Source organism: Culex pipiens, chromosome 1, assembly GCF_016801865.2.
Source record: "Culex pipiens pallens isolate TS chromosome 1, TS_CPP_V2, whole genome shotgun sequence".
Lineage (NCBI taxonomy): Eukaryota > Metazoa > Arthropoda > Insecta > Diptera > Culicidae > Culex > Culex pipiens.
In genome coordinates, this window is record NC_068937.1 from 84,449,836 (window position 1) to 84,462,913 (window position 13,078).

A 13,078-nucleotide genomic window follows, 5' to 3' on the forward strand; every position below is an offset into this window, starting at 1 on the left:
CCGAATTTGTGGATTTCAAGGGTCAAAGTTTTTCTTCAAAAACTTGATATAAAAGTTAAAATTTGCTGTTGTTCGATACATCATTCGAAAGATCTCAAGAAAAGCTTTCAAATGAAGGTAAAAGCGAATTATTAAGTTCAATGATCAATCTGCTATGATTTTTTGAGCATTGGCCGATCTGTAAACCGTTCCGAATATGTGGGATGGCTGTATTTGTTTGTTTGTTTGCGTTAGTGTAATGGCTCCTTAAGTGTAATGAATGAAAACACGAAAATTTGAAATATTGTTTGTTCATTTTTATTAGATTTTACATACTACAGTGATCAGCAGAATTTTTAAGTATTCATCCCTAGTTAAAATTTTCCCATTTAACACTGTGCTTATGTTCTAAGTTATTTTAACGAAAAAGCTTTATTTTCACCGGAATGAATATATTATAAAGTAAATTTTGGAGCAACGCGAGAAAATGACGCATAATCATCACGATAGGATAGAAAAATTAGCCAGTTCTCAGGATTTAGTTTTTTTTCCACAAAATTCGGAGTATCTCCTCACTTACCTTTCACAATGCGTCTTTTATTAAAAAGTTGCCTATTGTCTCGGAATTAGCAAAAAAAAAAGTTCTAGCTGTCAAAATGCTCATGCGCCCTTTAAAAATGATGCTCCACAAGTCTTTTTCCTGATCTTCTGCAAAACATATGAAACAAACTGAATCCGGTTATGACGCCATGTGCACGATCGGCAGCGATTTCACTGACTTTTCCTTCATATTGCACAAAGCTATAGATAGGTAATATTTCCTAGTCGCGAACGAAATCAATATGATATATAAAATGTGGAAATATTATTCGGAGGTTAAAGATTCCTACAAACTAACCGCACAAACAAACACAGTAGGAAGTACAAAAAAGAATTAAAGTACGTTCCTTAACCTAGGACTTAACTCTACCACTGGAGATATGGATTGTGTGTCACCGGTATCGCGTCAAAGCATCGCGCCATGACACGGCTGTGTAACTATGTGTAATTTGGAGATATCATTTTAGAAAGCTGATCATACTGGGTTTCGTACTGGGTGTACTGTGGCTGTATGTTGCGCGAAGTGACGTAACCGCCACCAGGATGTCCGTTTGAAGATAATTTGATGAATTGAGAAAATATTACATTAATTTTAAGGTGAAGTTAAGTTAGAAGTCTTTGTAATTGTCCCATCAGTGGCGTCCACGTCAGCTTCGTTGTGGCTATTATTAAAGGTGAGTTAGTTGCGTTTGCAATAACTTTATTAATTTTTGCTTCTTTGGCTCGTTAATTTATTTAGAGCACTTTTTTCATTATGTATTATTATGCTAAGTGGTTACTTTGTGATGCATACAAATGTAATTATTCCCTAAACATAAAATCTATCTATTTATATTCAAAAAAAAAATATAAGTTATAAATACGAATTTGTCAAATCCTCGTCTACATCTCCGTTCTCGTTCGTTTACTGGGTGACGCAAGGATGGGATGTTGGTTGGTGTTTTCTATCAGGATCGGCTTCAGGATGCTCGTTTCCGATCGTTTGTATTCGGAACTAATGTTGTTCAGGTCCAGATCGGCATCCAGCACCAAAACCTGTAATATTACATGTTTGAATCCTGAGAGAAGGAGTCAGTAGAATTTGATTTTTACCGGCGCTGCTCGGGGGAAGCTTCCGTGGATGAGCCAATTTTCGTGCAGCTCGTGCAGTTCTTGAAGATACTTGAGCGGCACACAACTCTCCTCCGAGCGGGCACGCTTCATCATCCTTTCGTACACCACTTCCGGACTCGTTCTCAGGTAAACTGTGGATACAATTCAACGCTTTTAATAAAGAAGTACTCCACAATGATTTGTTACTTACCTATTAAATCAGCCTGGATATGAATGTTTGCATGAATAAACTCGTACCATTCTTGTAGAATATTATACATCCCTTGATGTAAACTTCCACTGGCCAACATGTTTTCCACGAAACAATATCTGCACAAAAACAATAATAATTGAAACAAATTGTGTAACTGAAATGTACCGAAAGAACTACTGCCACTTTCCACTAAAAATGCCTCCAAAGATTTCGAACTTATATTTTCGATAGCGTTTATTGCAACATGTCTTCTAAATAAAACTGATTCTGTATTATATACTTGATCTACAATCTACAATCGGTAGGGAATATTGAATGCTCTCACAAATTAATTAAGACTGATCAAAATGGAAACGATTGCAGCATAGATTGACAACGTTTACCAGTAACTGTAACCAGTGAGTAACTGCAGTACTTCCGCAGTTCCCCCAATGCCGTCGTGCCACGGTCTATATATCGTTGGTCAGTTTCAGAATCAAACATAAAAAACAACATTGATGTAATCGTTTGGGCCTAAGAATCAACATAGTGTGGTGAGGTTTTATTTCCGTTTACCAATCAAAGGAATTTGGAAAGCTTCATCTTCAACACCCGCAAACCACTTGAACGTCGTTTAAAAAGTTTATCATAGCATCGTTCCTGATTGTCTAGATTTCGAACCCGCGTGGCTAAGCACTTCAGGTATCACTCAGGTACTTCAGATTTAATACTGACCAGTTTGCTCCTTTTAGTTTTACTCTCATTATAAACCATGCGTAGTTCTACACAACGTCAACTCCATGTGTACATTTCATACGTTTACACTCTAGACTCAGAAATTTACTGAAGACAATTGTGTCATACACGAATTTTCATGAACCAATCTGTTACCTCACACAAAAATCACCTCATGAACAACCCTTGCACTGAGCATAGACTATAGGATTATTATGTCGGATGATGGCGTTTTTCACATATCGTTAATCGGTTCCAGAGTGGCCTTTCATTACACTTGTTTAAATGGGAAGAAATGCCATAATAGCAATGTCGTACCGCCCTTTTCAAATGTTGCTCCAGTAATTATTTACCTTGCACTGAACATCGATCTTTCCATAAGTTTGATACTCTTATCAGTTTGAAGCTGGTGGGCGTTCAGCATCGTTAAGGTCACGTAAGTCTGGAAGGGCATAGCCCAACGATTGGGCTCCTTGTACATCAGGTCGAGCAGGTTCACACCGCCACAATCGCGCCATTTTTCCACCGGCTCCGTCAGCAGGCAAACGCGGTCCTGGAACTTTTGAAAGTGGTTCAGGAAGGTCGTTTTCCCGCTACCGATGTTACCCTCGATGAAAACTGTGAACGGCTTGTTTCCTCGCATACCCAGCTTTTCAGATGCAGACGCCATGTTCAAAAAGCCACGTCCTAAAATTAAAATTTACAATTAAACTTGGAATAAAAACATGACATTTTTTAAACACCCACAAAATTATAACACAAAAACCTAAATAATCACACAATCATTAAACTTTAAACACACGATCAAGTGCAGAAGGCACTTTTGTCAAGGGAAAGTCACGGGATGACCACGACGGAGTCCGGAGAAATGAAAACGCGAGGCTGTTTTACACAGCCCGGGAGGTTTCGAGTGAATGTGATTTTCGCGGCTTTTTCCAAAGTTTTTAGCGCGAACCTAAAAATAAACCGGGCACCCGGTGCTAAAAATATGACTTCTTAAATTTAGTGAAAAGGTTCGTGTCTAAGATAGTTGGTAAGTGAGTCAAGTGCCTGGTTTGTTTACAAAAAAAAATTCACGTTTCTGCGAAACAAATATCTCGAATAAACGTGATTTCTGACTTCTATCATTATAGGTTGTTTGTAAGAAAAACAGAAAAATACTTACGAAACAAAACGTTTGCTAACATTTTCAGCTTACTCGCGAACAGGTTACAACATATCAATTTGTTCAAACACCTCACTTGCCGACGACCTGTTTGAATAACTTATTGAAACTTACAAAACTTGTTGTTCTTAAACTTTATAAAACAGCTATTGTATATTTATTCTGTTCAGTTTTATGCTGCCTTCATACAGATGTTTTTTTTGTTTTCAACTGATACCATCAAAAGACATTTTATACCCCAGTGAAAATAATGTGAGTGTCCGTGCACTATAAACACGCGTACCCACACTGTAACTGAAAATCGCACTTTTGCTGAGTTCGTATTCGCACCTCCCCATACGATTTTTTCAGTACAACTACGATTACACTTTTTTGTGTTATCGTAGTCGAACTGAAAAAATCGTATGAAAAAGTGCGAAAACGAACACAGCAAAGTGCGATTTTCAGTTACAGTGCAAAGTGCATTAATTATTTGTTCAATAAATTTTATTGTATTTGAATGGTATCAAATGGAAAAAGAACATGTAACATTTACGTGTACGTACAAAAGGATTTCCTAGTTTACATACATTATTAAATACATATACACTCAAAAAAATATTCACATTGAAGTTACGTGAAAAGCTATGTGGTATTCTTCCACTAAACTTTTCACGTAACTTCTACGAGGTGGCTCTAGTAGAAACGGAATATACTTGGCCAGATCATTTCACATTGTTTCTACGTGTTTCACACGTAGAAGCTATATGAATCGATTGATGAATTCTACGTGCTTGCTGTAGTAAACATTATATGATTCTTGATACGATTTTTATGGTTGTAGTATTTAATATTTTTTTCGAATGGAAATAAGAAGAAATAAGGAGTAATTGCTAAAGCTCATTTCGTTTATTAACTAATAAATTTCTTCGGGGTGATTTCACCTTTTGCCACTAATTCAAAAAGATCGCGGGTGACCTTCTGCCTAGCCCAGCCATGTCGATGCTCCTATCTTTGTGCACCAGCGATCATCGATCGATCGCAGCAGACTGATGTCCAGGGAACCATGTTTGAGTGCTGCTCCAGTTCGGCTGCGTTGCGTTTGGCCACATCGCTAATGTGGCCGAGCAGGAGGATGTTCAATCGACGCTAGCTGATTCCACTGGCCACCATGGTCGCACGGGAACCTGGTTCGAAATCGTTGTCGTAGATGGTCGTGTTGTTTGGGCATACGTCGTCGAACTCCAGTTGATGCCCAGCTTGTGGTACGCTACGAAAAGGTCCAACCCGAACACGACCGCGTACATGAACTGGCCATGTCCGTGATATTTTCGGTGGCGTCAAACACCACGGTAGCACCGGCCACTAATGTAAAAACGGGGCTAACATTTCAGTGGCTACCGGAAAAAAAGATGCTGTTCACAAGGATCGGATTCTGCAAGAAAAATATTATAAATTATTAATAAAATAATTCTAGCTTAATTCAACTTACCGTTCAATTGCAATCAAATTTTACGGACACAAATCCGACAGCACGTCTTAACTGGACGCACTCAATTTTCACACTAAAATAATCACGTAGATATTTGGCCGAATGGCGCACTCGAGTCACGTTGAAGTTACATTTCAAAACACATCAAAGCTACATGGAAAAACTTAGTGGAAAAATACTATATGGTTTTTCACGTAACTTCAACGTGAAAATTTTTTTTTTGCCAGTACACTTTCACATTATTTTTACGTGTGTCACGTAAAACAGGCCTAGCGAGGGGAAAATCGTGGTTACGTGATTTTTCAGGTAGCATCAACGTGTGGATTATTTTGAGTGATATATGTAACGAGGCATGAAATGACAATTTCAACTGTCATTTGTGGTAGCGGAATAAGTTGAAGTTTGTAAACAGTAAAAAGCGGACGCTCGTAAATTTTCTCGAGTTTTTCAGATTGAACTGATTGCTTTATCTTGAAATTTTGAACCAAAGCGAATAAAAAATGCCGAAATACTACTGCGACTATTGCGATACTTACCTGACCCATGACTCACCCAGCGTGCGTAAAACCCATTGCACCGGCCGAAAGCACAAGGACAACGTAAAGTTTAGCTTTCAACATTATTTATAAATATTGTTTAAGTTTAACCTGACTGATCCAATCATTTTAGGTAAAATTCTACTATCAAAAGTGGATGGAAACGCAAGCTCAGCACCTAATTGATGCAACCACCGCGGCATACAAGGCCGGAAAGATCCAACAGAACCCGTTCACAGCCGGTCCGCCGAAGCCGCCGAACGTGGCCATTCCACCGCCGAACATGGGCATTCCTACGCGTCCACCCATGATTCCCGGCATGCAGCAGCAGCCTCCACTGTTGGCCATGCGTCCCCCGATGATGATGCCCCTGGGGATGCCGCCCCACCACCATCCAATGACTCTGGGATACCGACCGCCGATGATGACCGGTCCGCCACCGCAAGCGTAAGTTCTCTGTGTTTATTTTAAATTTTATTTGTTTGTCGGCATTTTTTTTATTGTGCTGTAAAAAGAAATTGATTGATCCTCTAATTATCCTAACATTACACCGATGTGTTGTTTCTGTATTGCCGTAGCTTATCACAGATCCTTAAAAAAAAATCATCGGTTTTGTGTTTGGCCAAGGATTTTTGAAAAACATATTTAGTGTTTTTTTTTCAAGTATCGAAAAAAATGCCCCATTTATTTATGAACTTGCATTTATTTATGAACTTTTGCCATTTTTAAATTAAATGATATAACAAGATTGCATTTTTCGATTTTTCAAGAATAGTGTCCATCTTTGTTAAAAAAAAATACCCGAGAAAATTCTCTACAATTTGATTTGCAATTGGGTACTAAAGCCCTATGTCATGCATTTTGGTTGTTGAGACATCCCAGTCACGACGATCTAGCAAGGTTCTAGCAGAGTTCTCACAGAGCTGGATATTCTTACTGCATTTTAGCAGAAATGTTTCACTGTTCTGACAGAATGTTGGCTGGTTAAGCTCTGATAGAATATTTGGTGATTGGGATGGTCTTGCAAATGATGAAAATGACCAAAAGTTAGTTTTTTATGTCCCCAATTGACCCTAAAAAAAAACATTGATCAGATTTTTTATGTTAAAAAGTTAAACTTGTGTTTAGGCCTTTGCAAATATTTTTTGAAGTTTATGTCCCACGACTCTGACCAAAGTCGAGGGGGAGAGCAAAAAAAATTAAAAAGTATAAAAATTGAAATTACGAGCCATGGTTTCAACATTTTATTGAAAAACGTGTTTTAAAATGCATTATACACATGTCCAGTTGTTTTGCCTTCATTAGTTTCCACAATATCTAAGTATTGAGGAAAATTTATTTTTTTGCGAAAAATATTTTTTTTACGGTGCTGTATATTGGAATTTCATAAAAAATCAAAACATTTTTAAACAAGCCCAAATATGCTAAATATGATGATTAATGCAGAAAAATGCATTTTAGATTGTTTTCAGTTGATTAGACTTCTATTTTCGTGGAAATTTTGAAGGTTTTTGGAAAAATATTTTTTTGCCCCCTGATTTTTCAGACCAATTTTGAGGGGGGGGGGGGCGACATAAACTTTGAAAATATTTGCAACGGCCTTAAAGTTTCTAAACTTAAATAAAAAAAAATCAGATTTTTTAATCCCGACTTACAATTCAATAGGACCAAATAATATCATTTAAGCCCTATTTAAAATATTTTATTTGCGATTCCGTCGTGAAACTACTTAGGGGAAATATACTCATTTTAAGCCTAATAAGCGATCGTGTTTGAATGATGCTGGATAATCTGGAGTGTTCCTTGAAATTTTCTAAAACCAAGTACACCAACACGTAGAGCAACTTTTTGTGAACATTTCTGTTTATTTTCACTTTTATTAAAAGTTATGCTATTCCTTTTACAAGCATTTAAAAAAAATATTTCAAAAATGCATTCTAATCAGTCGAGTGCATTGGGCCACGCCCATTTTTCTATCGAGAAATTAAAAGTGAGAGTGTGTGCAACATGGAGTTAAACTTTCTGTGCAGTTGCTGTGAAGGTTCCCATGGCACTTCGAAATATTTAACTCCATGTTGCACGCACACACTCTCACTTTTAATTTCTCGTCGTACACGAAAATAAAGTGAGGTTAAATTTTGTCAGCCAGCAAAACCAAATGATGCGCTAGTGTGCGTACGCGAAACGTCATAAAGCTCTATTTTCAGCGAAAGTTTCCTGGCAACACCACAAGCGCTGTTGGTGGTGTTGGTGGCCACCCTTTGTTCTTTATTTGCCTTCGCTTCTCGCTCGGTTTTCTTTAGCCTTCGAGTGGAATGGGTGGTCAAAACTCAAACGTCAAAAGACTTGGCGCGTTTGTTTTTTTGATGGCGCTTGCTAATTATTTACATGTTTCGGGATTATTTGTCAAGTGAGTGACTAACTAATGTTCAAAAGAACATGTTGCCGGTAGTTGGAAGCAATTTTATATCTTAGGCGCTTTGAAATCGTTAGCGCAAGTGAAAAGATATTGATGGCGGCTTTCGTTAAGCAGTCAACCTCTCATCTTGCGTATGTATGTGTGTGCTACCAAAATGGTGAGACATGGTCTCGCAAGAAATTATGATCAAAAGTGCGTTAAATTCGATCTTTTTGGCCAGTAAATGGCATAAATTTGCGTGCTTACTTACTTACTCCACCGAGACAGGACCCAGGGAGACGACTCCTACACCTAGACTGAGCTAACGACCTAACCTCTAGGTTGTTGTTTGTAGAGCCTTAAGCCATTGCGACCAATTATAGGAATATTGTGGTAACCTCTATGTTAGACCGGGCCAACATTTACTTCCCCATCCGACGGAAGGCGTGATTAGACAAATCTCGGCTCGAAAAATGCCACCGGGACCTTCTGGGATCGAACCCAGGCTGACTGGGTGAGAGGCAACCACGCTTGACGCTACACCACAGTTCCCGGTTTAAACGATTCATTGATTAAGGGGTTACATACATGTAGAAAATCACAAATTTCATATCACAGAACATTCACTAAATCCATTAAAAAGATAATTTTCAATCACTCCTGAAAGTTTCATGAAGATATTTCGTGACTAAAATGAGTAAGAGACGATTTAAGTTCACAATTTTGCCATGCGCAAAGCGAACTGTCAAACTTTGTGAACGTTTTTCTCTAAACACCGAGTTGATTTACGGGTGCCACAATATCTCGAGATGAGATAGACCAAATTGGCTGAAATTTTGTTGAAGACTCCCAAGACATAATCCTTGTGCATGACGAAGCCCGATTTTGAAATTTTTCTTTTTTAAAAAATACAAAAATCAAAAACTATCGATTTTTTTTTAAAAAACATAAAAATATTTTTTTTTTTTTTAAATTAAGTTTTTGAAAATCGGCCTTCGTCATGCACACAGGATCGGATTTGGTCAAAGCAGTGTTGAGATATCGTGGCACACGTTTTTTGAAACTGCTAACTTCAAATAGCTATATCTCAGCAAAGATGCAACTAAATCTTCTCAAATTTATTTTGTTATCGGATGAAAATGTATATTTCAATACCCTGAAAACAGATTTAAAAAAAGTTTAAATTTGTGCTCATACCAGCCTCTGATATTTTTGCCGATTTACATGTGTGTAATCCCCAGGGTTGTTACGGACGGCGCGGATCGCGCGGATGGCGCGTTTCGCGCGGATAGCGCGGATCTGGCGCGAATTTGCTGGCTAATTTTGCTCAGGCGCGGATTTCGCGCGGATGGCAATTTTGATAAATAAATTAATTGAGAGAGATAGAATTACTTTCAAGTTATTAAGAAAAATATTATCAGGAATTACCAGAATTTGTTTTTTCCTTTGAGTGCAAGAATTTTCTTCTGAAAATGTTAGTTTGTATTTTCTTAGTACCGTCGAAAAATAAAGATGAAGATTATGTAGAAATTATTTTTTATATGTTTCTTGTCATTTCTTCACATCTCCGGCTCTAAATAATTAATTTCTTTTGATTTGAGTAATGATTTATTTATTTTTTTATTTTATACTGGATTAATTGAATTTTTAATGTTGTAAATTAAATATAACAAACTTTTCCCGAAGATACAGACATTAGAATGTGTAACAAAAACGATTATTGGGGTTTGTTCTGGTGGGCGCCAAATATGAGCTTGATTGGACGTATCAGAAGCTGGCCTCCACTTTCCACTTTTAGACGGGATTTAATCCGTAGAAATATTTTTTTTCTAAATTTAAATATCCTTGGCGAAAATTAAAAGATCAAAACATTCAAAATTCAAAGCTTCAGAAATTCAAAAATTCGATTTTTTTTTGTTTTAATAGTTTTTTTTATCCAAAAAAAATCTTAAATTCTTAAATTTTTAAGTTCTTAAATTCTTAAATTCTTAAATTCTTAAATTCTTAAATTCTTAAATTCTTAAATTCTTAAATTCTTAAATTCTTAAATTCTTAAATTCTTAAATTCTTAAATTCTTAAATTCTTAAATTCTTAAATTCTTAAATTCTTAAATTCTTAAATTCTTAAATTCTTAAATTCTTAAATTCTTAAATTCTTAAATTCTTAAATTCTTAAATTCTTAAATTCTTAAATTCTTAAATTCTTAAATTCTTAAATTCTTAAATTCTTAAATTCTTAAATTCTTAAATTCTTAAATTCTTAAATTCTTAAATTCTTAAATTCTTAAATTCTTAAATTCTTAAATTCTTAAATTCTTAAATTCTTAAATTCTTAAATTCTTAAATTCTTAAATTCTTAAATTCTTAAATTCTTAAATTCTTAAATTCTTAAATTCTTAAATTCTTAAATTCTTAAATTCTTAAATTCTTAAATTCTTAAATTCTTAAATTCTTAAATTCTTAAATTCTTAAATTCTTAAATTCTTAAATTCTTAAATTCTTAAATTCCTAAATTCTTAAATTCTTAAATTCTTAAATTCTTATGTTCTTAAATTCTTAAATTCTTAAATTCTTAAATTCTTAAATTCTTAAATTCTTAAATTCTTAAATTCTTAAATTCTTAAATTCTTAAATTCTTAAATTCTTAAATTCTTAAATTCTTAAATTCTTAAATTCTTAAATTCTTAAATTCTTAAATTCTTAAATTCTTAAATTCTTAAATTCTTAAATTCTTAAATTCTTAAATTCTTAAATTCTTAAATTCTTAAATTCTTAAATTCTTAAATTCTTAAATTCTTAAATTCTTAAATTCTTAAATTCTTAAATTCTTAAATTCTTAAATTCTTAAATTCTTAAATTCTTAAATTCTTAAATTCTTAAATTCTTAAATTCTTAAATTCTTAAATTCTTAAATTCTTAAATTCTTAAATTCTTAAATTCTTAAATTCTTAAATTCTTAAATTCTTAAATTCTTAAATTCTTAAATTCTTAAATTCTTAAATTCTTAAATTCTTAAATTCTTAAATTCTTAAATTCTTAAATTCTTAAATTCTTAAATTCTTAAATTCTTAAATTCTTAAATTCTTAAATTCTTAAATTCTTAAATTCTTAAATTCTTAAATTCTTAAATTCTTAAATTCTTAAATTCTTAAATTCTTAAATTCTTAAATTCTTAAATTCTTAAATTCTTAAATTCTTAAATTCTTAAATTCTTAAATTCTTAAATTCTTAAATTCTTAAATTCTTAAATTCTTAAATTCTTAAATTCTTAAATTCTTAAATTCTTAAATTCTTAAATTCTTAAATTCTTAAATTCTTAAATTCTTAAATTCTTAAATTCTTAAATTCTTAAATTCTTAAATTCTTAAATTCTTAAATTCTTAAATTCTTAAATTCTTAAATTCTTAAATTCTTAAATTCTTAAATTCTTAAATTCTTAAATTCTTAAATTCTTAAATTCTTAAATTCTTAAATTCTTAAATTCTTAAATTCTTAAATTCTTAAATTCTTAAATTCTTAAATTCTTAAATTCTTAAATTCTTAAATTCTTAAATTCTTAAATTCTTTAATTCTTTAATTCTTTAATTCTTTAATTCTTTAATTCTTTAATTCTTAAATTCTTAAATTCTTAAATTCTTAAATTCTTAAATTCTTAAATTCTTAAATTCTTAAATTCTTAAATTCTTAAATTCTTAAATTCTTAAATTCTTAAATTCTTAAATTCTTAAATTCTTAAATTCTTAAATTCTTAAATTCTTAAATTCTTAAATTCTTAAATTCTTAAATTCTTAAATTCTTAAATTCTTAAATTCTTAAATTCTTAAATTCTTAAATTCTTAAATTCTTAAATTCTTAAATTCTTAAATTCTTAAATTCTTAAATTCTTAAATTCTTAAATTCTTAAATTCTTAAATTCTTAAATTCTTAAATTCTTAAATTCTTAAATTCTTAAATTCTTAAATTCTTAAATTCTTAAATTCTTAAATTCTTAAATTCTTAAATTCTTAAATTCTTAAATTCTTAAATTCTTAAATTCTTAAATTCTTAAATTCTTAAATTCTTAAATTCTTAAATTCTTAAATTCTTAAATTCTTAAATTCTTAAATTCTTAAATTCTTAAATTCTTAAATTCTTAAATTCTTAAATTCTTAAATTCTTAAATTCTTAAGTTCTTAAATTCTTAAATTCTTAAATTCTTAAATTCCTAAATTTTTTAAATTTTTAAATTCTTAAATTCTTAAATTCTTAAATTCTTAACTTTTTAAATTCTTAAATTCTTGAATGCCACAATTTTTGAAGTCATATTTTATGTTAGAGATTTTGAAATTATGATAAGACAATATTTAAAATATCGGAAATGAAATTTCTTTCGGAGTTAAATTTTAGCGAGAAAATTGGAATACAAACTGTATAAAAATTCGTAGATTTTGACTTTTTAGACCTTCAAAATTTAAAATTTTATCATATTAATATTTTAGATTTTGATTTATTTTTAAGCTTATAGTTTGAAGTAATTTTTTTCAGGTTTTTAAATATTGTATTTTTGTAGATTTTTTCATGACCCTTCCTTGACCGTCTCTTGAGTTTTTTTTTTAAATGGATTTGTTGCTTTCATTCTTTTGGAGTCTTTAAACATAAAACGAGTTTGTTTTTTTTAATCAAATTCTTTGTCAATTATTAAATGTTGGTCGCGATATTTTTTATATGGCGCGGATTTGGCGCGGTTTCGGGTTTGAGGTCGGCGCGGATTTGGCGCGGATTTTTTTCGACTCTCCCGTAACAACCCTGAATCCCTTAAATATATGGACATTTGACTTTTAGTTCTGTTCAAAGAGTGTTATTCGGAATTGCAAAAAATGTTGTATGGAACTCGTTGCAAAACTTGATTTTTTCATCACTCGTCGTATTT

At 32.6% G+C, this 13,078-nt stretch overlaps 2 protein-coding genes across 7 annotated transcripts in view; one reads left to right on the plus strand and one right to left on the minus strand.

Moving 5' to 3' along the window:
• Positions 1-274: 274 nt before the first annotated feature.
• On the minus strand, positions 275-3,978 carry LOC120424947 (deoxynucleoside kinase). 2 transcript variants are annotated; one of them, XM_039589257.2, is made up of 5 exons: positions 3,765-3,978; positions 2,953-3,286; positions 1,883-2,001; positions 1,672-1,823; positions 275-1,614 (listed from the first exon to the last, which is right to left on the minus strand). In XM_039589257.2, the coding sequence occupies exons 1-5, from the start codon at positions 3,784-3,786 to the stop codon at positions 1,462-1,464; spliced, it is 780 nt and encodes a 259-aa protein (XP_039445191.1). In that variant the 5' UTR covers positions 3,787-3,978; the 3' UTR covers positions 275-1,461. The 2 variants fall into 2 exon arrangements, with proteins under 2 accessions (XP_039445191.1, XP_039445192.1); XM_039589258.2 differs by lacking the exon at positions 3,765-3,978 and adding an exon at positions 3,347-3,526.
• Positions 3,979-5,606: 1,628 nt separating this feature from the next.
• LOC120424948 (U1 small nuclear ribonucleoprotein C) overlaps positions 5,607-13,078 on the plus strand; it is a 30,505-nt gene continuing 23,033 nt past the window's right edge. For 4 of the 5 annotated variants that reach the window (XR_005606443.2, XR_005606444.2, XR_005606442.2 and 1 more), the window contains exons 1-2: positions 5,608-5,834; positions 5,905-6,218. Coding sequence is in view for 2 of the 5 variants with exons in the window: in XM_039589259.2 (XP_039445193.1) it covers positions 5,736-5,834; positions 5,905-6,218 (413 nt within the window). In the remaining 3 variants the exon portion in view is untranslated. Of the gene's footprint in view, positions 5,835-5,904; positions 6,219-13,078 lie in introns of all 5 variants that reach the window. The other variant, XM_052706164.1, reaches the window with a different exon arrangement.